Below are 25165 nucleotides of genomic sequence, written 5' to 3'. Positions count from 1 at the left end.
TGTCACACAGTGCCACAGAACTGTCCAAGGAATGGTTGCAAAGCAAGTGAAAAGAGTTGAAATCCTTCTGAAATAGTCACAAAATGTGAGGAAAAGTCTACTTTCCTATGTGTAGCAATGAACTATGCCACAATCTGAAATGGCCACAGCACATCACGTGTTGACATCACTGGTCACATGTTGCACAGCAGCAAATGAGGCTAGAAGGAGTCCTTTGTCTGCTTCAAATGACACTTGGTCACAAAGGCACTGGCTGGCAAGCTACTTCAGCCAAAGTGCTGAGCAAGTCACTCAAGGGCCAGATTGTACTCTGGAATTGACACACAATGAAGTGGTAAACCTGCAGTGCACTGCAAGGGACTAATCACAGTACTTCATGCTTCCCAAAGGAGGAAAGTGCAAGAAATAGGATGGACATATGCCAAACAACTTGTCGCCATGTGTAACGTTGACAAATAGACTTCGAGGCAAGTGTAAATCCTCTTTCCAAGTATATTGTAGAAAATGCAGGAGACCACGGAGGTGCGACCTTGTCCTGTGCTGTCCATCTGCAACTGCCGTAGCGGTGGCTTTCGGAACTCTGAGTGAGTGAGCAGTCATGGGCCACATTTTAAAGCACAACATGTCTTTAGGTCGAGCATTCGAGACCTCTTGTATATAATTTAGTATATACTTATATGTGTATGTACTTTGTAGGTTCTAGAGATCATCCCCAGGACTTGTATGCTTCCGCTTAGGGACTTTTTTTCTGTTCAACTGCCGCTATTTAACTGTCTTGATAGAAAACGACCAGTAGAGGTTAGTAAAATACCATAATTGCCTTCTGCTTATTCAACTGCTTCTATTTAACTGTCTTGATAGAAAACGACCAGTAGAAGTCCGTAAAATACATGAATTGCTTTCTGCTGAGGGACTTTCTTTCTTTATTTTTTAGGCAACTGCCTCTATTGAACTTTCTTGATAGAAAACGACCAGTAGAGGTAAGTAAAATACCAGAATCACTTTATCATTCTCTAGATTCCAGTCCATAGAAAATGTCTTCCACGAGCACCCGTAGACAATAATATTTTTTTCAAATATTGTTTTTGTGTGTGTGGGCCAGCCCTCGGGGGATTGGCTGGCAGAAACACTAGACTGTGTCCAGCAGGATACATCACATCCGAAAAGGCAGAGGAGGTCCAAAGGCAGAGGAAGGTTTCAGAAAAGCTCCTTTTTGTAGCTTTCATTCCTGACTGAGGCTGCAGTTCAACATGTGACACATTTGTTAAATAAACCTTGATTGAATGTGAGTTATATTTAATGTAATTTACAGTGCTTTGGTTTAGTTAAAGTGATTGCTCGAAGCGAAGGAAGCACACCCACCCCTTGTGTCTAAACAAGTTTCGGGTCACATGACCCTGTAATCTCTTTTTAGGATGTTGCCTCTCTGGGCTAGTCTCTACACTGATCGGTGCCTTGAGGCGTCACTCTCTACCTCATTTCATTAGACTTGTCCTACATGTATTGCCTGTCCACACCCTGTTATACAAATATTATGACTGCTGCAATTTATACCACACTCTGCTTTTACTTTATTTAAATGTAGCAACATCTTAGGATAATGTAATCTTGTGTCTTACTAATAACCTAGTTCTACAATAAAGTGCTTTAGAATCATGACATAATGTCCACCGATATATAAAAATACACAAATAAATAAATAAATAAATTGCTCTGTATAATAATGCCTAAATAAACAAACAGTTTGCCTGACAAACAGGTACATCACAGAAGAATGGAGCAAAAGAAGTCGAAACACAGAGGAGTGCCCTGAGACCGCTCGGTGTATATTGAGCGCTACAAGTGACTTAAAAAAGCATAATCATGCATAAGATTCCTGTGCATGTATATGGAAGGCAGTGTGAGCATGAGTGCTTCATAACAGCAAACTATAATGTTTGACTTTACGCCTATATTTTTATATAATACTTTTCTTTTGTTTAGTTATATCTGCTAGAATCTAAATCAACTTGGAGCGTTTGAACAAGACTCTGCTTCATAAATGTAATAAAATCTGAGTTCTCTATATCAGTGTGTGCATTTACTCCACGTATGTATCAGTAGGTGCTTCTAGAAATGCACTGTGCATGTCTACCAGGTGAAACCCCATCCATGTGCTTTGTCTGTGTGTCAGTTTTTGACTGGATTAGTGTATTCAGGGTATGCCTTAAATGTACTTTTGTATTTCTAGTGGGCCCAAGTCTGTGTGTGTGCTCCTTATGCGTGCACATCTTTTTACGCTATATATGTCTGCCCGCATCGGATTGTGCGTTTTCCATTTGGACATATGCAGCAGCCTGCATGCTAATTGTTTCATTCTTGCCACAACACCCCTTTCACCGTCTCTGTAATTAGGCACTCCCTTTGCCGAGACCAATTATCTATGCCACTGCCTTCTGCCTTCTGTTGATAAGTGCTATACAGTGTGTAAATACAATTTCGCCTTCAGTGGGGAGATCTGGTTCTTTTTTATACTATAAATCCAAAGGGTAATAAAAAATACAGAGTTTAGAAGAGTTAAGTACATCTATAACATAGTAAATATTGTGTTACCATAGTCACTTCAATTATTGTTAAGTTAAAGATTTTACTAGGCGCTGTACATTTAATATGCCAGCCATGAACATGAAAGAAGTCGATTTTTTAGTAGCCTGCAATTTCTCATAGGATGAATCCTGTGGCAAATGGGACAGTCGAATATTCCGAAATTTGAGATTTGGTAGGTATTGTGAAATTTAAGATTTGGTACAGTACAGCTCTAGCTCCCACCTGCAGGTCAGTCACAATGGTCATGGGCCAGAAACTGTTTTCTGATGAAAGTAAACTCCATATAGCATAATAGGCAGAAATACATTCAAAACATAACTGCATGGGCCAAAGGTATTGTTTAGAGACCACTGCCAGCACGGGAGAAATTCAGGGTTACCAAATCCACCTCATGCATCTTTCTTCACATTACACTTCCTGTCACTTTGTATAGCTTTTGTAGGTTCTTTCTCATTCCTATGTTCTTGCTTTGTTATGTTTTTCTTTCGTTTTCTTACTCCTTCTTTCTCCCATTTCTGGCTTTCTCTCTCTTGTTTTGTGTCAAAGTTTGATGAAAATATTTCCTAGTCCCCAGGAATAAGTGCAGTGCCCATCACCTGCAACCACTTTTACAAATGAACAATTGATGATAGGGGGGTGATCTTCTCTTGAAGATATTTTAAATTAGGGTTGGTCAGACGATTCTGACTCATGGCAGGCATCTGAAACATCAGTGGGAGTAAGCAATCACAACATTCTCCATGATGTTTCTAACAAATTCAAGGAAATCCACTGGTAACTTTAGCACAGTGGCCTACTGGTAAGAAGGCCCACTATAATGATCGATTTCAGATCCCAGGGAAAAGTCCTAAGGGTCAGTTCCCAGTGCAATGATGCTTCCATCATATGAATGAGGTGCTTTTAGGATTTATGAGTGGAGTAATATTAATTGGTGAAAAAGACTCCATTAAGGATAGGCTCGGATCTAGAGAACTTTCAAGGGACCGATGGAAAAAAGGTCATTGATGGGCGTGTCGTCAATGGTGGAATTGTCGATGAGGATATCGTTCGAGGTGCCACCTAGGGTGAAACTATTAATCGAGATGTTGTCTGTAATGTAACAAATGTGAAACTAAAGAATGGGTTGTCATCATATTTAAGGGCCTTGACAATGCCATCGGCAAAGTGGATTCAATAGTCACAAGGTCGTCGTTGGGATGGTTGTAGAAGAGGGTTGAACCCTTAACAATGAGGTTATTAATGTTGCCCCTAAAGCAAACTTGCCTCCATCATAAACAGTACAGTCAACAATAAACCTTCAGCACCAGTATCATATTGATTTAGCACAAGAACTTACATGATGTTGTTGAAGGTGTCTTTGTTTAGGGTGAAGGAGATTCCTAAGAAAATGAAGCTGAGGAGATGCTGTTGAAGTGGGAAAGGCCTTAGATTTTGAGACCCTCATTAGAAGCTCTCCAACCATACCAGAAGTGTGCGCTTTAGAGATAAGATCAGAGGGCTCAGGGGTAGAGGGCTACCTGAGTTTCTGTGGTTGCGGCTCCTACCAGCTCTCATTTGTGGTTCTTGGTCAAATCTGCAGGTACAAGCTTTGTTGAATTGTTCCAGGCCCTATCTCACCAAGAATTTGCTAAGTACTCGCCTCCAAGTCATGGAGAGTCTTGTGATTAAATATCTGGCAGGTCTCACAGCTTCTTGTCACATGATTAGCTCAACGCAGGCAAATAAAGCTTTTCTTGTGAGGGTCTTTGTGGCAAATCTTCCTGGACCCACATGTCTGAGAAAGTTTCAATGGGGTTTTTGTGTTACAAAGGGTGTGATCCATTTGTAATGTTCAATTAGCCAAAAGTTATTTATACCATTCAAAGATGTTTAGGTCACTACAGCACGATGTTGCCTCCCCTACTTCAGAACATTTGGGTACAAGGACTCCCTCCACAGGTGCAAGGAGGGGGCCCTATGAAGAATCTTGCCACTTATTGGTGGACAAGAGCTCTTTTTTTTTTTACCTTAATACTCTAGCATATTGATCACAAACCCCTTCCGTACATGTCACGAGGAACATTGTTAGGATTCACTATCGGCATGGTTTGGTCACAAGTAAGTAACCATTATGTCTGATGGCATGAATTTATGTAATTATACTGCTGTGCTATAAATTACCAAATTAGATTTATGTCATTATAGCAGTGCACTTATGCATATCTTGAAACCAGACAGCACAATGGAAAGACCTTTTTGCCATATTTCATAGCCCTTTTCCTAATGTGAGCATTATAGAAGAAACTTTAATACAAAAAATGCAATCTTGTTTAGTCTGTGAAACAAACTCTATTTGGTACTGCAAACCCCTATGTTGGAGTTTTATCTAGATGTGTATAGCCTCTGTGGTATGGAATCAAGTGCCAGCCATTAGACCCCAACAAATCTTTGTTTTTAAACCTGAAAATGAAAATATGCAACCAAGTTTGTCGAAGTTCGTCAGTTTGCCTGGGTGTAGGAATGGCGAAAATCCAATAAAATCTGCACAGCTCTGTCTATTGGACACATTTGTGAAAAAATAGGGAAATCATTTTCCATGGATAATTTCTTCATGGGTAGATCTTGTGTAATATATGTTTTAGTGGAATGTTTCTCCTGCCATTATGGATTCTTTTTTTTTTTTGTTTTCTCCCAACTGACCCATTGGTTGGATGGCATTAGAGGTGAAAGTAGATTTAGTGCCACAATTCATGAGCTGCAGTAAATCCAGGTCCACTCCTCTTGGCCACTCCATGAAAAGATACCTACAGCCTACCCCCATTTGCGATGGCATCACTGTGATCTACCACATTCAAACAAAGCATCAAAAGGCAGAAAACCTTCTGACACCAATTGGAGAAGCAAGCATACACACGAAACGCGTTGTTATTGTGTTACTTGTTGAAAAAATACATATTTCAGTGTAGAATGTTTCTGATAAACTGAAAGGTTAATATTAACCTAAATGTTAAACGCCTGTCAGAGGCTGTACTCTCTAAAAATAAGATGTCACACTTGTGCAGTAGTAGTATGTCCAGGAAAAAGAGAAGAAAACGTTCGAAGTACACGGAAAGTAGTCAAATGTTGTGCGAGAGTATACCAGATACATCTGTGTCACCAGAGGCATCGTGCCCCATTTCTGGGTTTTCATTCAGTAACCCAGAGCATTCTGGGAGTTGCAGCCGTGGTTCATGTGAATTGAGCCAAGTTAATTCAGGTTCTAAGTTACTATTGTTTTTAGAAGTAAGCACTAGACTGCTGTATAGACATGGTGTCACCTGGTTGCATTACTTGTTCAAGCTCTCTACGTCTTAAAATAGTATTCAAACAGTTTCTTTTAAATTATTATTGTACACATATGTCACACGATATCATGATCATTAGCTACAGAACCAGACAGACAACAAATTTCTATTAAAAAAGAAAAAAAATGTCTCTCTTCCTGACCTGACAATCGGAGGTGCCTTATCTGTGTTTATTAAACCCAGGAAGGATGTCTAATTGTTCATAAAGTTCATGAACTAATACATAGGTCCAAGGTTACTTCCTCCTCACTTTATTTAAGATTTGTTGATGTAACACCCACACCCTCGCTTAGAAGGCTTTCCGCATAGACACTGCTGCTAAAAAAAATGATAATCCTTTAAAGACCTTCTAACCAATTTTGTATTTTAGATAAATATTCTTCTTTAATGATTCTTTGTTTTACGGTCTAGAAACGAGATGCGGGAATTGTACGCTTCCTTCGTTAAAGACATTAAATTCCTCTCTTCATGTATCCACTATCACTTTACAACATCATGTTGAATTCTGACACACTGTGGACCTAGTTGAAACAAGAATGTGTATTAATACCCTGGTTATTTATTTATTCTGAATTTTGTGTGTTCCCCTCTCCTACTTTTGTAAGTTGTTTTCTGTAAATGACTCTTTTATTTGCATTTCTTACAATGCAATTGATATTTCTTGTTTAGGTACATCTGCAGCAAAAGATATTTTCAAACTGCAACTATTGTTAGGTCAGAACATTAATATAAATGCTGCAGCATTTGGAAAGAAGCAGTTTTTATAATGATATAGGTATCCGTATAGCGCACTGCCCGACACTATGAAGTGTGGCAATAATAGTTTATAAATAGAGAGGGATTATGGTCTTTAACACCTCCCATGCTCATGACGAGCTCAGCTCGCCATGAGCTACGGTGGCCGTGTGCTCATGACAAGCTGAGCTCGTCATAACGGCCACAACGCTCACACGCGGGGCTAATTCCCCCGCTGTGCTGAACGTTCCAAAGAAAAGGGTGTGGCCGGGACGAGCTGAGCTCGTCATGAGCACAGCGCCACTGTGCTGCGTGACGAGCTGAGCTCGTCATGAGCACGGGGGCGCTGTGCACGCCCCCTCTCCCCCAGCACAGCGGGGGAATCAGCCACGCAGGCAAGGGGTTAATAGTAGCTTATAATTGTTATGTGGCATACATAGAGCGCACAATTGGCCATTAATTGGCATCTAAGTACTTTCTGTATTTCATGATGGCTTTCCAAATGATTCTGAGGTTACTGTCACTGATCTGAGTGGGGGTTTTGTGGAGAGCAGGGATGAGGAATGCTCCTCAGAGTGTGCCAGACTCCGTGTGTTGTGGGTTTGAACGATGATTTAGGAGGGCTGCACCATAACTGTTTATGCATTTTTAGGTCGAGCCTGGGCCTTGCATGCACTGCTCTGCGAGGCACGCTGTATTCCAGTGTGGACTTGAAGCTCGCTAACTCTCCATTGATATTTTGTATTGGCTTGAGTCATTGTCCTTTATAAATGCTGGCTTCTGATACGTTAATAGGCTTATTAGTCCCTCCTTAGTACCGTCTTCTCTTCATTTGTAACCTCCCGTGAGGACTGACCCTTTACCTCTGTTGTTACGCAGTATGTCTTATTTAGTCTATAAGCACTATTTTCTTTAATGAGTTTCACCTACTGCAGACACTACGGGCCCGATGTAGGTAATCCCAGATTACCGATTCTTAAATACCGAATCATACCGATTCGGTATTTAAGAACTGGCAATCGGGATGTAGGTATATTTACCGAATTAATTACCGAATCGTTATGATTCGGTAATGAATGAATCGGTATTTACCGATTCGGTAATTGCCATTGATTCCTATGGGCCTTGAGGCCCATAGGAATCAAAGTCAATTACCGAATCGGTAAATACCGATTCGGTAATTGGGGGAAACATTAAATGGTGGCAGGGTGGCACTTTGACACCCTGTTGCACCCCTCAATTGTGCATGGGTGCACATGTTGCTGACATACATGCCCTTAGGGCATGTATGTCTGCAACATGGCACATTTTTTAAAGCAAAAAAATGCTTTTTGAAGGGTTTTCATTATTTACCACCAACTTCTAGTTGGTGGTAAATAACGAATTCTTAAACCCTTGTAGCACTGAAAACAGTGCTACCTACATCTAAAATTACAGAATCGGTATTTTTACCAATTCGGTATTTTACCGAATCGGTAAAATTACAGAATCGGTAAAATTACCGATTATGTAATTTTACATGCCCCTACATCTCAATAACCACATACCGGTCGGAAACGGCCGAAAATCGGTATTTTCGGCCGTTTCCGACCAGTATTTGCCTACCTACATCGGGCCCTACATGCTTTCCTGCAACATCCAGCGCACCTTGCACACTTTCACTTTCCAAGCAGTCCGGGACAATGGCGACCACTTCTTTGAAATTAAATAGGTCTTGCCTTTACCAGGGCTGGATTTATTTGTATGTACTCCTGAGCCTTTGATGCTTTGGGCATGTCTGGATTTAAGTCTTAGTAAATCTTAGTGACTGACGATAGATAGGTCAGAGTAACTTTGAGATATTTCAGGCATCTGGTAAGATGTTCTCCAACAAATGTTACGAAATTTAGTAAATCGATTTCTGGCTTTCTCTACCTTATGTCAATATACTGTTTGTCAATTATTATGGACAGGAATTTATTTTTCATGTTCTACCTATTTAATGTACGCTCATCCCATTCCATCAACAACATATGACACACCTTTGTTATCATTTTATGGTATTTCTAACATATACATGTTTTCAAGGACCGGGACATCTCCAACAAATGTCTAACAAAAACAGGAAAGTTTGCACCCCATGTTACAATCAAACTTTTGCTCCGCAGCTCTTACCTTTTCTCCTTTTTGTCCTGCCATTCCCTAGAAGACAAAAAAATACACGTTTCACAACTATGCTTTGAAATAAAACAGAAATCACATTTTCATTGATAGCAAATTTAATTCAGTACTTACCAACTGTCCTTTGGTTCCAGGAGGACCCTGAAAAACAAAACATTTTATAGGTCAGTTATCTTTAAAAATCGATGGGTGGTAGAAGACTGTCGAGTCTGGGTGAAAAGGCGAAATTTTGTTCAGATAGCGTAAGGAAAGTTTGCTTTTTTGCATATTCACCCCCAAATTTTTGGACTGATGATCCTGGTGTATGGAGTTTTTAAACAATGGAACGCGGACATCCAGTTCCCTGCGTATATGTTCTGACCCCTAAAATGTGTAGAATTGCTATCTCTCTCTCCTCTTTCCTTCCTCTCTTCCCCTTTCACTCATGTTACTTTCCATTTATCTATCTATCTTGTGTTTTTGTTTGTCAATTTTGTTCTCTCCACATTCCATGCTCTTCCTCTTTTCCCTCCTTTTACGCGTCTCTCTCACCTCTCTTTTGAATAAGACCTGCGTTCCTACCTTTCCCCCTTTTCATTATTTCTCCCCTCCTTTATGTACATGTGTGAAGACAGTTGAGGATTATTTATGGGAGGGTTGCATCATGTTTGAGCCACACAACGTGGTATGTGCATGACGCAAAGCTCTAAGTCAGATTTTTTAAGCCATGGAAAGCCACTTTGCGGGGCCCTCAGTGGCTCCATAAATCAGGAGTAACGCAATTCAGTGCAAAGCGCTGCTTTGCATAATTCTGCCCTGGGAAGGCATTCCATGGGCATTGCGTGGGTGTTCCTCTGCAACTCTCACGGATTTTGACACAAGAATTTGTAAACCTGGGGATGCGCTAGAATCATACACTTCCCAGGGGAGGTGTAACGAAGAGAAATATCCCTATTTCGCCTCGTTTCTTACTCTTTTTATGGGTGCTGCCTTCTGCTGCACACATAGAAGGAGAAATATGCCTTCCTGGATTGTTTCTGAGCAGAAAGGTGCCCCTTTCTGCACAAAAACAATCCTGCATGCAACTGAGGTACCCTTGTGCTTCATTATGGTGCTCCGATGCCTGCTAAGCTGCCAAAAGAGCGCCAGGGAAAGAGAAAGGACAAGAATCCTCTGTATTGCCTTAAATATGGCACATTCCCGTCCTTTTCCTGTCAAGCACTGTGTCACAAGCTCATAAATAAGCCCCTAGGTTTCAAACCTGTGACCTACAGTTTTCAAGTAGATTGCTTCTGTGAACACTTTAACCCACTAAACTACTTTACCACCCTAAAATACTATAATATTCAGCTTGTGTGAGGGGCAAGACTGATATATGCATATTGCCACTCAGCTTGCCGCCTATGCTTCACGAGCCTTTCTTTGTGAGACTGATTTGGGGACGCCTGGTCAAACTCAGCGACTTGTTCCTACTTTGAGGTTCTCTTTCAAGCAGCGTTTATTTATTGTTCCAATCTATGATTTAAAAAAAAAAAGGCCACCAGTCCCATCCCGGATCTCTGTGTTTGGTCAATTAACATGAGGGCTCTGCTTTTAAGTGGGAATATTTCTGTCTTGTCGTTCCAAGGATCTGCCTGATCACTGTTTATAGGAAGACTTTTTCAAAGGCAGCCGCGCAGGTGCGGAGTGAAAGAGAGAGAAGAGCGGGGACGGAGACTAAACACTCTTCAGAGCAGGATAATTAGCACAACCAACAGTGAGAAAATACGGAGTGGGCTTGAGGGTAAAGGTTGCATAAATACATTATTTTCAATTAAAAAAAACGAGAAAAAAAACCAGGGATGGTTTTCAGTATCAGACAACAATATCGCACTTTTTCAATTCGGACTGGAATCTCAAGATGGAATATCCTTACTCATGATGGCACTACCCGTGGTTCCTCGAATGTATTTATTCACAGATTTTGTGAAGCGCTGAACTCGCATCTCTACTCCTCCAGGAGCTAGAGAGAGTGAGCGAGGAGAGGTCTGGGCACCGCACTTGAGGTCAGCGCGTGTTTTCTACAGGCTGGCTGGCTGTCGAGGCTTGGGATGAAACTGGAGACGATCACGCAGAGGGGGCCCTCAAATGAAGCTCAGTTCTCATTATGCAGACTGGCAGGTGTAGGATGAATGAAAATGTACGTGAAAGGAAGCCCACAGGAGGAGTGCTGGGGAACACACCGAATATCTTATTTTTCGCTTAGTAGAGTATTCCAAAGGATGGCACCAGGATGGCGTTAGAAACGGATTTCCTGTCTACTGTCCGCGGGTTTGCCTCGTCTACCCTCTGCCCCTTTGTAAGTGGAGGTCACTGTGAGAATAGCCGTGCCGGGAGAAGCAATAAACAACCGAGCAGGACAATAAGTTTGTATAATGGTATAAAATTGATGGTGTGTAGACATCGAGCCAAGCCAAACATCAGTCTAATAGGTCTGTGGGCCGCGAGAGACGGGAAATAACAGACTAGGCTTTGTTTCACCTAATGCAGAGCACCAAGGTCAGTTTATTTCAAGACACATTCTCTGAATTACTGCTTCCCTCTCTCGATCGCTCTTCGGTGATCTCAGCGTGCGCTTCACACGGAGTCTCTCCATGAAACCAGAGCCTCTAGTCAAAATACCGTCGCCTGCTTTTAGCAGAAAACCACGAGATGCTACCGCGAAGTCAGATGTGTCCAGGAGGCCCAAAAGCCTGTGGATCTCTCGTCACAACAACTTTCAGTGGGTTAGGGGGCACGCGGTGGGAACAGGGCACAACTGTGGGGTTTAAGGCCTTTTACTCCTGGTGTCCTGGGGCCTGACATACTATGGATCCGGAACACCTAGGCCAAGTACGCCTTCTACACTCAGTGGTAGCTATGGGGGTGGTCATGGGAAGGGTCTGAATACAGGAATATGACTCATAAATCAAAGAGCACACAACAATGTCAAGAAATCAATGTCCGGTCAAATGCTTATTGAATAATAAAAATAAGTATTTCCCCTCAGGGTTGGGGCTCCAGTTTGAGCTGACTCATCTCTGTCCCACTCACTCTTTGCAATGTGGTAGGGGTTATTCCCCATTCATTTGTGGCTGCATCCAGGGAATGCTCACTATAGGCCTTAACTCAAGAGTCTATCCCGACTCTTGGCAAAGTTGTCAAAAGTGTCTTGGGGCTACAGTATCCTTAGCAACAAGTCTCCCGCGGCCAAATAGGCCCATAACCAGCCTTACCCGCTCATTCAGAGCGGAAGCTTGCAGTGTCTCAGAGGGTGCCATGACCACAGGCACTCACACTGCCCCAGTGCTCTCCAAAGAGTCGGCCTCAAAAGGGAAGTACAGCAGCACGCTTGACTCAGGCTTTCTCGTGAGTTTGTGCCGCTAGCACCAGCAGCGATGGGAGGTGGTCCGATGCTCCTCCCCCACGGTAAGTTTTGTGCTCTTAAACAGGAAGGGCCGAGGGATTGGCCTTACACTCATGGCATCCTCCTTAGTTCATGGGGACAACTCAGGCACAATTCTCTATGTGAGTCACACGGTTCACAGTTATTAGGGACACAGCTTGATACTCAGCAACTTTGGTATCGGCAGCCCCTTTTAGCATATGAGGTTGCTATAAACCTACTGGCCAAGGCACCAGCCCCCACCACACAGTAGTACGTACCACAGTGGTCTCTCCTGGCATATGGGGTCGCCGTTTAGTCCTGCAAAGCTTTGGCCCTTTTAATCCAACAATAATTCTCATGGTGGCCCCTCGTGGCATATGGGGCAGTGCAGCCAGTACCGCACAGGGTGCACTGGCCCCACACGGCACTCTGTTTATGGCTATCTTCACAGTGGCCCTCTCCTGGCATGCGGGGTCACCAACTTGAATCTGCACATGGGCAATGACATGATCGGTGCAACAGCTGTCTCCTCATATCTTACCTAGGGAGTGTACTCGGTTAGGCTCCCAACTAGACCTCGCTCTCTCCAACACTCTACTCTTCCTCACAGGGAACGCTGATCTTGGTAAGCAGACAGGCCCTCAACACATAGTACTCCATACTATGGCGGACCCTCCTGGCATACAGGGTGGCCACTAAGCTCCGCAAAGCTTTGGCCCTTTTGAGACGGGAATAACTTTCACAGTGACCTTTCCAGGTGTACATGGTCTCTTCAATCGCCCAGGTGGTACTCTGCTCACAGCTATCTTCACTGCTGCCCTCTTCTGGCATACGGGGCAGCCGACTGGAATCTGCACATGGACAGCAACCCAATAGTTGGTGTAGCTGTCTTCTCCTCATGGTTGGGCTCTCAGCTAGACCTAGCTCGCTCCAGCACTTGTTTCTTCCTCACAAGGTACACTGGTCAAATCAAGCGGGCACGCACTGGTGCTCTACGCTCCAGAGCAGGTGGTTTTGGTTTCTATGGGTGATGTCCCCTCACTCAGCAGTTAGATTAGCAAGCATTGGCCCGAGTCCTGGTCACAGGAAGAAGTCTTACAGAACTTCTCCTCCTCACAGAGCCACGTTGGATGCTTGGCAGATTACACATTTTGGGGTCTCAGCCTCCCTTTCTTATAGTCCATTTCCAGACACTGTATGTGATTTAAAGCCTGAGTCTTTATAGATTTACATTTCTCTTCTCCCTTTTGCTCTTGAAAAACTATCTGTCACAGTAAAGAGACTTTGAAGCTGGTAATCCCACAACCCAGGCATGGGAGTGACTAGAGTTCACACCTGGATGTCAGCCACAGTGATATGTGCATCAAAAGCTTAATTCTGGGCGCCCAACCCTACTCTTTATGAGGCTCTTATCATCCCCATCTATTTACTGAGATGTGGCCTGGCCCTTTTCTTGTGGTCACTAATTTAAAGAGCAACCTTTGAAATGTAGACGGGTAGTTTCACTCTTATGTCTCCAGTGTGTCCCACCCAGCTCATAGGATGCAGCAATACACAATTCTGTCTGAGGGGATTCCTCTGCTCATGTCTTCACCAGGCAGGCCTGGGTTTCCCAAAATGGAACCAGTGTCCTCATGGAATGTTCTATTACAGACACACAGGCACTCAGTGTATATACACAGCACACATACTGTCCATACTGATACCTTCATGAATTGTGCCATAATCAATCAGCACACACATTCGCTCTGCTCAGTATTGTAGCCATCCTGTATTGTGTCAAGGTATGCCACTTGCAAGCACACACACTGCTGTCACACACATTCACCATGCGTGACCTGCACAACACATTTCCCTTCATGTATTGTACATGCACCCATTTAAGCATTTACTGCAAACAGACTGCACAATACTACATCTCTCATGTAGTTTATTCCTCACAGGTATACAGACACTGAGTACATGTACTCACCATGCATGCACTGCACAGTCAGTACTGCTCTATTCCTGCACTGTGCCCTGTGCAGGCACACATACATCCAGCACAGAGTCACCACTCCTGCTCTGCACAGCACTTTGCATCTAACTGATGTAGGCCAAGGGTTAGTCAAGCACACAGCAGCAAAAATTTTTAAAAGGAGTGTGAGCAGTTAAGCCTCACTCCAGTGACACAGGTTAAAAAGGAGCTGTTCACTAGATGGTAAAATGCCACCACTGCCCTCCTGTTGCTTAAATCCTGGTGAAAGCAGTAGCCTTCCACCAGTATGAGGGTAGCTCTTTGGTTGCCCCTCCCAGTCCAACAGGACCACAATCCGTACGACAGGCCTCTGTCATGGCACACACGCATGATTCATATAAATGAGCAATAGGGATCCAGACAATAGTACAGTTGGACCCACAGGGAAGGTGTACACATCCATTACCATGCAAAGGACTTCTATATCCCAACATCTCTAATCCAAAGCGTGTTGGGGAATGTTTAAGGATTCTTCTTCTGCAATCCTACTACTAAATGTTAAATGTCCAGGTTTTGAAAATAAGACTCGACCTGAGCGCTTTCCTCTCCCAAGTTTGGCTAGGGAGTTGAGTCACATGGTGATGCAGTGATCAAACAGTTGTCCCAGTGACAAGATCTTGATTACAGCTAAGGTCGCCCTGTTATACTGTTGACAGCTCTAGGCCACTTCATATACCCTGATGTAGTCACAAGAATATTTTGTATGAAGTCTTTAGTCTTCTGGACAATTCCAAATATGCCATGTTGCTTTATCTCCATTCAATCAGTGCTTCTTAAGAAATATATGACTTTGGTCCTAATTGTGAGTTTGGCAGATGTGAGAAATCTGTCCAAAAGTGGTGAATGTCACTTCTGCTCTAATTAGGGTGTTTAGGACCTCCATGCACTTTTAAAAAGAATTGATGAGACATCAGCCGCTTTGTGCTGATGTACCGCATCCAGCATTATTCTTAATATGATAAGGCAAAGTTTGTATACTTCATCTGCAGACGTTACTGATAGCATTGGCATGGAAGAGACAATAGAGTTAAATGCTCTCTATGAAAGTTTCCAAAGCACTGCAAGCAGTGTTTAATTTGAGCTGGTGGTTGCTGGTGGCACCACCGACACTCATTTATGGGGACCGCCACTTATTCTTCCTCCTCAGACATTTCACGAGAGCAAGAGAGGAAAAACACACAAAGTGGAAAGAAGGAGAAAGAGAAAGACGGAAACCCCGTCACCAGGGGGGGAAAGAAGGAACCCACATGACTGAGATAAAGGGGCAGGGAGAGTCCGGCAGTGGATTTTAGAGGCCTGGAATGGATTTAAGGTTACACAATTTTAGTATTCTGAACACTGAAATATAATATCACAGTCCATGGGCTTCTTAGCAGCGCTTTATGCACCGGCACTCATTCTAGTACAACTACAGCACTGATTGGAAGTTACCTTCACATGAATATTTCAACAAAGGTACAGCCCCAGGAGAGAAAGTATAGCAGCATCTCAAACGTTTTCATGTGTGTAGTTTTTACTTAAGAACCTCAACAATAGCTTTATATAAGAGGGACGTTTCTATTGACACCTTTTGATTTGTCATGGACAATGACACAGGAAGTGCATCGAATTGAGCTCCAATGTGAAATTCATATATCACCGCAGTTTATTGTGGGTTTGGTGTTTTGATTATTAGCGCCAAGCGCTATCATTTGCAATGCGTACAGCATTTCATTAGCAGTTGTTTGAGATAACAGAATCATCTCTAAACTTACCATCTCCCCCTTCTCTCCTTTCGGTCCAGGGTAACCCTGTAAGTTAAAAGGGAAAGGAAGGAGTTTTCTTTGGGATTAAGAAACAAGTGCCAACCAGTCAAATATACCACATGATGGCCTACGGTCAAGTAAATCCCCGCTACATACAGCACAAATACACACAATTTCTTGCTTTTAAAAAATCTCGGTGAAATCCTGCCACGGTGCGTACTGTGTGGTTGTACATTTCACAACCAAGTCAAACAGATAATTCATGGACGTAACAGGTATCACTTCAAACCTAGAGAGGTTAGGCCTTTACATCGTGTCAATGTCACACTTCTACGACTCTTGATTCACATCATAGGCTGCTGTTAAAGACATGCACGCTGGAGCTAAGCAAAGCAGGCAAGGCGTTAGCTAAGTTCCACATAGGCAAGCACTTTAATGAAACACGTGGAATTAATCGGCAAGGAAGTGGCTCTGATTTATGGCACATGGGTGGATAATCAGGACTGGGCGATACTCAAAAAATGGGGGCATCATTGTACATGCTCCGTCATGCAAAGCAGCTTGGGAAAATAAAGGCATCCGGTGCGGCTCTGTGAACTCAGTGCAGTGCAGTTGGACTGGTTTAAAATCCAGCCAAGTTGTACTGTTATTTCACTTAACCCCAAGGCTAGAAGAGGTTGCTGACAAAGGCCTTGTACCCAAAATGTGCTTTTTTGAGGGCCCCCTTCTGAGCAAAAAAGATTAACCATTGGCAACACGTATAGCGAATTGTTGTTTATGATCTTTCTATTAGGAATGTAAAACAACGACAGTGTGGCGTCAGTCGCTATACCACAATAAAAATTAATTAAATGCCATACACATTACATTGAAAAACTCACGCACTGTCACGCAAGACAGTTATTTTGCTCCACATCAACGATTACATTGGCAAGATACTAGTGACAATCGGCTGTTCAACGTGTTACACATATCGTGAATAAGGAACATAAACGTAGCTGTATTTATAAATAAATATTTGTCATAAAATGTGTGATTTTAGTAATTATTTTTTTAATATTTATGTATTTCTATTTCACCTTGCTGATTCGGAGATGATTTGCAAAGGAATGATTGCAAAATAGGTAATTTAGTAATTTCCCTTTTGAAAAGCTTTATTTTTGATTCACATACTTTCTAGAAATGTGATATTTTTGTACAGATCAATGCCACCTCTTCATTCATTGTTGGCCAGCAAATGTTCTGAACAACAAAAAAGGTTAGGGGACAGACGGGTGTTCGTGAAGCTGTGGTACACTGATGCACACGCCCCTAGTTTGTGAGGACACCATTTAATATTATATCCTTAAGCGGGCATAGTGAGCTCATATCTACAGTTAATGCTCTTCAGCAGCTACCGTACAAGCCTGTCATGTTATTTAAAAATGGATCCCTGTACTTAGTTTTTCCCCTTTGACTCAGAATGAGGTTGATAAGCAGGTATGATAACCAACTACACTACCTATAAATGTATTATTCCAAAACATTATAAAAATGAAACTTAAAAAAAAGAATCCTATAAGGATCCTCATCACATTCCCTTCTATTTGGAGTTCCACTAAGAGTGCAAAAGGCTCAGTAAATGAATCCATTCATACATACACGCATAGATAAACAGGAGCAGTGGCCACACATTTCTTCCAAGGAACCCACTGCTGGTGCTCGGGAATGCTGGGATTATCAAATACCAAGGGTGCCTAGTTTTGATTCTACCAGACGTCTGGTACTTTTCCACCACCCTATATTTCTGTCTATTTACTTCAGCCTTTTACATTCTTTTTTTAAGCAAGTTTTTTCTCTTTTACAGTTGTTCTATCTTCCTCTTCCTCCTTTATTCCCTTTTTGCCTTTTTTGTTTGCTTCCCTAGCCTTGCAAAAAGTCGGATGATAAAAAATAAGTCCCTGTCCCCAAAACGAGTGCTAGTGCTCACCTCCTGCACACAGCAGCCCACATTAAGCACTATCTAACTAAAAAACACTTTTGTATTATGAAGTTCAAACACAAATCCGGTCAGAAAAAGATTTCTCTGCCTGTGTACATCTGGAGCTTCTGTGTTAATTTGGTTTTTCTCCCCCTATATTCACCAACATGCCAATAAGAAATTGAATCTCAACTATGAATTGTATCATTTTTTGCCCCTCATTTGCTGGTGAACTCGTGAATTGGATGATTTGTCTCATCTTTGGGGTTTTGACAAAGTCATGTATTGTCTCTTGTAAAATAAAGGGTGGGGGGATTTTTTGTCTCCATGTATATATTGATACACTGAAAGTTTTGAACCCTCATTCTGTAGGACGTATGGGTATGTGCGGGTATGTACTTAGTTGTATGAACGTTTGTGTGTGTGTGGTTTAGGATGTGCTTGGGTGACTTATGGTGCATTACATCTATTGTGTTTATATAATTGCAATGTTATATTTATTAAATACATTTGATATATTTTTTTGTATCCAATGCACCCGTGTAATATATTCTGGTAGGCCGGTGTCTCATATTGGCAGCATCTGTATCAGTCACTTTTAGCACTCTAGACTATATACACAGGCAGAGAAATCTTGTTCTGATTGTATTTCTAAGTTTCCCCTGTTTCCTCTGCCTGTTATAGTTTCAGGGGCCCCTTCTGTGTGAGTGGTCAAACATAAATCAGAACTGTCTTCTTCATATCTACTGCACTGATGCTTCAACCGAGAGCACCACATTGTGTGCTAGCCTCATCTACAACTGCAAAACTAGGAACAGGAATACCATGAACAAGTGGGCTGACTGCTTGTGAACTTGGGCTATTCTTCCACCCCAATGAATTCTCTCCTAGTTAATATCATGAAGATTTTGGTAGGAAGAGTATCCTCTATTTTGACTCTTATGACCAGTCAAATTTATAACATGGGCGTAGTACCTAGAGGCATAAAAATAGCTAGGTTGAGAATCTATCTCGAAAACCTTACTTCTCTTGCCCATCCTGCTTGCTGTCAGCTCATTCTGAACTTTGTATATGTGTATGTATGTATGTATGCATGCATAGATGAGATCTTGTATGTGTGTATGTATGCAGGTAGGATACTGCATGTATGATGCTATTCACAAGAGTCAGCTTTGAATGATGTAAGAAGCAAGAAACATGAAGCGCGTGTCTGCCATGCATGTAAAAGACGTACTACATTGAAGGCTTCTGAAGTTAAAAAAGCATAGGTTGAACAACTTTAAATCTCCAAACGAATGTCTTTTAAATGGCACAAATGATGTCAGCCTTGTTTTATTTTACAAGCATTTAAAATCAAAGGCTGTGAGACAGCTGAATTAATTGTTACTTCAAGCACCAGCGCCACAGAACTTTCACTGCCTTCATTGCATAGACAGTAGCCAGGCACAAAATGGAAGTGGCCCAAGTTAACACCTTCGCTGCGGCGGCTAAGGGGGCGGGGGGGCCGCGCGGTTGAGCTATGCTCATGACGGAGCGGTTCCGTCATGGCCCCGCCCGGTCAATGGAACGCGCTGCGCAGGCGCGAAATCAGCGCCGCGCTGGCGCGTTGAGCGGGCCATGACGGAACCGCTCCGTCATCAGCACAGTGCCACCGCGGCTGATGACGGAGCGGTTCCATCATCAGCGCGGAAGAGGTTAAGGTAATTTTGCACTACTTTAAACGGCCCATTCCTTGAGGATAACGTGTACATCTTAAGCCACCCTACAGGAAGCAGCTTACATTTCTTTAAAGCAATGCCTCCTCTGCATCTCGAGTGTCTCGTTTGGCCTACACACTGAGGCATTTATCCTAAACAGTCTTTTGTGACGGGACATTTATGCGAAAAAACTGTAAAACATTGGTCGTAAATATTGACTTTGGGAAGCGCTGTGTTAGGGATTACTACACATAGTTGCTTCCAAAATGTGCCTGAAAATGAGAATATCTGTATTTAATATTCTCACAAGATTTCAATGCCTTAAATGAATATACCTATGTTTTTATTTTTTTTATTTTATTTTTTTATTTATTTAAACTTATAAAGCGCACAGCTACCCCCACAGCTACCAACTATATCATATGTATGACAACGTGCCATGTAACCTGACTCATCCCTGCTGTACCTCTGCGTGATGTGCTTTACTTGATGTTATGTTGTTGCTGACATGGCTCTTCATGTATTAAATATTCAATAAATACATTTTTTAAAGAAATCTCACAAGAAAATTGTCGTTAATTATGTAACAATCATTTTAAATATTTAAATTGATTAGCAATTGAACCGTATAATTTTCTCACGTCACAAAAAGCCTATTTTATCTCTTCATTGATCCTTTTTACCTTCTTCCTTTTTCTTTTGTCAGTCTAAAAAATACAAATTACAATACCAAATCCAGAGGGGGAGAGGATAGGAAGAACGGTTCTCTGTTGGAAGACTAATGAGAAAAATAGGGCACTTACTGGTTTACCATCTAATCCAATTGGGCCCTGAAAGAAAGAGAAGAAGTGTGTAAGTACAGCTGTAAATCCCCCAGGTATCTCTTCTTCATCTCTCTGCTGGCAAGTGTCCTTACATTTTTTTCTTTTTAAGAGTTTTATATAGCACAAATTAGACCCAAGACATTGGGTATCAGAGCGCTTTACATGAGCACCAGTTTCATTATAAATGGACACATTTATTTTTGTTAGGCACGGGGAGATTAAGGGACTATCCCAGAATCACAGTATGTTGAGCGTCGTTGACGAGACTCGAACCCGGTTCCCCAGCTTTGAGGTCGACCGCTCTAGCTGTAAGGCTACATCCTCTCCCCTAATAAGTATGAATTTAGGGTTCAGTGAACACCAAACAGCGACCATTTAAGAGAGGTCACATGGATTTCCAGTTACCATTCACTCTTGAGTATAGGCACATTAGTCAATCAATTAAGTAAAAATCAACCAATTACTCTTACTAAGTCATACTTTATTTACTACATTTTATTGTCCAAACATTCGAAGGAATCCTATCCCTGTATACAAACAAACATGATAAACTGCAGCTACATTTTGAAGAAGGGTAATAGTTTATATATGTCATTCTAAAGTCTCGAATATTACACAGCAGAAAAATATGTGATTTGTGAACATCAGTGACTCCTCAGAGAGCAATTATTAGAATCTAGGAGATGCATTTCAGAGAGAAGGGCCTTTCTCTAGTCAATTTCCATCTGCAGATGTGGAGCCATTATTCTGGCCAGAAGAACATTAACACTGTTTAGTGTCTAAGGGTAACTTTACATCAAATGTGGACTTTTGCTGCTTGATGTTGTAGACTGTGGCGTATTCTTGAGAACTGCTAACAGCTGCACCAGTCAACTGGAAAGGTCTGTTTAGGCCATTTTTGTATACTATTGTAGCACAGGTGAAGGTACAAACAATAATTAAAAATAAAGCAAGCTAACAGTGGAGTACAATCTACTTTTGACACGAATACCAACCTAACATATAATGGCTGTCCATTTGTTATTTTAGTCTTTGTTATTTTTTCAGTTCATTAACTTGCCACTTTTCCAGCCTATGTAAGGGCTACTGTTCCCTCTTTGTAGGTCGAGCCTAGCAGTAGTTCCTCTATTCTAAGTCCTCTAGACAGTGGTGCAGCTGTGTCTCTGTTCCCAGGGTTAATTCCCCATTCTTAGTCCTCTAGGCAGTGTTGCAGCTGTGTTTCTGTTCCCAGTGGTAATTCTTCATTCTTAGTCCACTAGCCAGTGCTACTAGCAGCTTCTCTGGTCCCAGTTGTAATTCCACATTCTAAGCTCTCTATACAGTGTTGCTTTGCTTCTCTGGTCCCATCGGTAATTCCTCATTCTAAGTCCTCTAGCAGGGCTGCTAGCTGCTTCTCTGGTCCCATCAGTAATTCCTCATTCTGAGTCCTCTAGAAAGTGCTGCTAGCTGCTTCGCTGGTGTCATCAGTTGTTCCTCATTCTAAGTCCTCTTGCCAGTGCTGCAGCCGCATCTTTGGTCCTGTCAGTAATTCCTCATTCTAAGTCTTCTAGAAATCGCTGCTAGCTGCTTCTCTGGTCTCATCAGTGATTCCTCATTTTCAGTCCTATGGACAATGTTGCTGGTGCTTCTCTGGTTCCCAGGGGTATTTCCTCATTCTAAGTCCTCTAGGCAGTGCTGCTACCTACTTCTCTGATCCCATTGGTAAGTTCTCACTTAAGTCCTCATGAAAGTGCTGCTAATTGCGTCTCTGGTCTCATCGGTGATTCGTCATTCTAAGTCCTCTTGGCAGTGCTGCATCTTTTGTCCCATCGGTAATTTCTCATTCTAAGTTCTCAACACAATGCTGCAGCTGTGTCTCTGTTCGTACATCCACTACATTCCAAACTAAAACACATAGATAAAATACATTGTCATTTACAGCGCCAATAGGTCTATCTCCGACAAATGCGTGACCTATTGCATTGCAAATGCTTGTTAATTTGTATTCCCAATTATACCAACCTGTAGGCAGAAAAGAACATGCTTGCGTCATTGTAGGGTTTTAAAGATATGTACAAAATATACCACCAGTAAAACCTCATCCACTAGGGCTTTTGCAAAGAAAGGCTTGATGGGTCATTTCTAGTAATCAACCAGTGTTTTTTATACTAAAAAATCTCCTTATTTCAAAGAGACTCGTTATGTTAGAATCATTATAACAAAATCACTTCCTGGGTAAATTGAAGGCACGAGATATTTGAATACCTGGCCTTTTCCCATATAAAGCTCACTGACATTATGTTATGACCTCTGGTGGCTCAGTATACTCAGGCATCCATAGCATGAATCTTTCTTCGATCTTGGTTTTGAATCCTGACACTCAGACTTTTATCCTTCCAAAATCGATAAAATGAGTACCATTACGTTGGATTACAATACGCATGTGTCAGTTAAGGTCACTTAAGATGCGTGCACAAGTTATTAAAAAGAAATACAAATGTTATACATTTCTAAGATATGGCAAAGCAAAACAGGCTGACCATCCAATAAAACATATTTATGTTCTTAATATTAGATAACACAGCTGCTGACTGACTTTCCATTATTAATAGTAGTGGCATTTTTATGAGCAAGAGAGAACAAGTAATTTTTATTCCCAGCGCCGCAGCCACAGCATCACCTCCTTCTCGTGAGGAATGTTTTTTTGTGTATTTTTGGTAATATACGTTTTTTTTAGCTGCTACATTGTGAGTTGAGCTCAGCGTGTTAGTGGTGAGCTATCATGTAAAGTCAGAGACGCAGAGGGTGCCCCCACACTGCAGACATCCTCTCCGGCAGTAGCTTAAACACATCATAGTTTTCATATTGAAGTAAATCTAGCCCGCTCCCAACTGAGCAATGGAATAATCCTACGGCTTCTCCGGTAGGCACATGTTGTCATGTGCATTTCCTCTCACTTGACACAATGGAAAATAAAATAGACTAAAATAAAGCAGCGGCCCCTTTGTGGATGAGGTCAGGGGCGCCAAGGGCACAGTAAGTGATCAGCCCCGCAGGAGCTCAGCGACATACTTTCTAACCACGCCGTTCTAGGCGGGAAGGTTTCAGTTTTGAGAATTTAATATTATGTTTTATTAACGTTTCTGGTTTCCTTTTCTTACATATCTATTCCACCAAGTACATTATATAAGCGTACCCAAAATAACTGGCTTTCTGACCATGAAACAACTGTTAAATGTTGGAATGCATGAAACGGGGACGGACCTTGCCAGAACTTACATGAATTGCTTTTCCTTACTTGTCAGCGTTTGACATTTCGGCCTAGTTTAATAGTTTTAGTAATATCTTGTTTGACATTTATCGAAATAAATATGCACTACTGGATTTCAAAGGAGTAGAGTGAGCTTTGGCAGAGCTGCATTAAGGTGTCGGATGGGGAACGCCTCGATAGAAATGTTTCTCTCTGACTGAGGTCAGGCCCGGGTCCTGGATTTGGGGGAAACCCTGGTAGTGAAATACTGGGGCAAATGGAAGGAGTTCCGTGCACTTATTTAAAGCTGACTTTAGCGTGTTTGCTTGCAGCTGTTGAAAGATCTGTTTTTCTTTCCAAATTAGCAAGAGAAAGCAAATAAAAGTGGCCAAAACCCAATAGTTGCTCTGTTAGGTTAGCTAGTATAGGTGTTTTACCAGCCGTTTCAATGACTCTAAGCTTATTTGGTAAAATGGGAGTCACATACTTAAGACAACAGCCATGGTCTGGTTCTAATAGAATTTGGGTCAATGGAAGGGCTGGACTGGGCTTAGCGGGCACGGGCGTTTGCCAGGGAGGCTAAAAGAGTGGGGCCGGTTTTCGAGCGGTGGGGGCTGGTTTTGTTCCTGGGGGCCTGTTTTGCAGGGATGCTGCAATATCGGCCCCCCGGAAACCAAAATCACATCAGTGCTGGGGGCCGGGTTTGTTAGGCAGTAGTGCTTCACGGTTGCGGGTTAGGGCCATCCCCACAAAATTGCCAGGCCTGCTTTGAGTTCCCAGTCTGGCCCTGGTCAGTGATCGGTGTTGCACTCCCTGTTCACTCCTCTGTGAAGCAGAAGACAAAAGGCATTCCTTCATTCAAGAAAACTTTAGGCAAGGTCACCTCTTGACGTCATTGAGCCCTGCTGAAATTGGGCAACAACGGCATACATTGAATACATTCTGAAAGGGACAGTGTATCACAACAAAAGGAAACCAGCCTCCGTGCTCCTGGCTAATACAACTGCTGACCATTGCCAACAGCAGCACGAACGACTTCTGGATACAAAACTACAGGTCACCACTCTTTAAATGGCCAAGCTTTGGTGGCTTGGTAACAGATGACTCCACAAGGTGTTCATTCACAAATAAGAATACATATGAGTGAGTAGGATTAATTCTGCTTGTCTAGTTTCACTCTCTATATTGCAGGATAATAGAAATCCTGAGTGTTATCTGCAGAAAATGTACCATGTTTGAGGATTTCCTGGTGTAAAGTTAACCTTAGCGACTTTTGAGAGTGGATGTATAATGCATCTTGTTATTTACGGATGTTTTTTTTCTCCACAGGGAAAATACTTACAAAAAAAGAGCAATCACGTTTCCTATGGAGAATCCCCTTTCCAAGCATTTCTATTATAAGTGGCAATTGCCATTCCCTTATCATCCTAGAAACATCCATTTTGACTCTTTTTGCATGAGTAATTTTCCAAGTACTTCAAATGTGGGAGACCCAATTGTAAAC

General features: G+C 42.1%; 1 protein-coding gene across 1 annotated transcript in view; it reads right to left on the bottom strand.

Annotated features, from left to right (window-relative positions):
• The window catches only part of COL13A1 (collagen type XIII alpha 1 chain), a 396595-nt gene that overhangs the window by 301338 nt on the left and 70092 nt on the right, over positions 1–25165 (bottom strand). Inside the window, exons 4-7 of the mRNA XM_078643241.1 lie at positions 20412–20438; positions 15961–15996; positions 8919–8945; positions 8799–8825 (exon numbers count right to left, since the gene is read on the bottom strand). Of these exons, the coding sequence (XP_078499367.1) occupies positions 8799–8825; positions 8919–8945; positions 15961–15996; positions 20412–20438 (117 nt within the window). The remainder of the gene's footprint in view (positions 1–8798; positions 8826–8918; positions 8946–15960; positions 15997–20411; positions 20439–25165) is intronic.

Source organism: Lissotriton helveticus, chromosome 5_1 (assembly GCF_964261635.1).
Source record: "Lissotriton helveticus chromosome 5_1, aLisHel1.1, whole genome shotgun sequence".
Lineage (NCBI taxonomy): Eukaryota > Metazoa > Chordata > Amphibia > Caudata > Salamandridae > Lissotriton > Lissotriton helveticus.
This window is presented reverse-complemented; position numbering and strand designations above follow the sequence as displayed.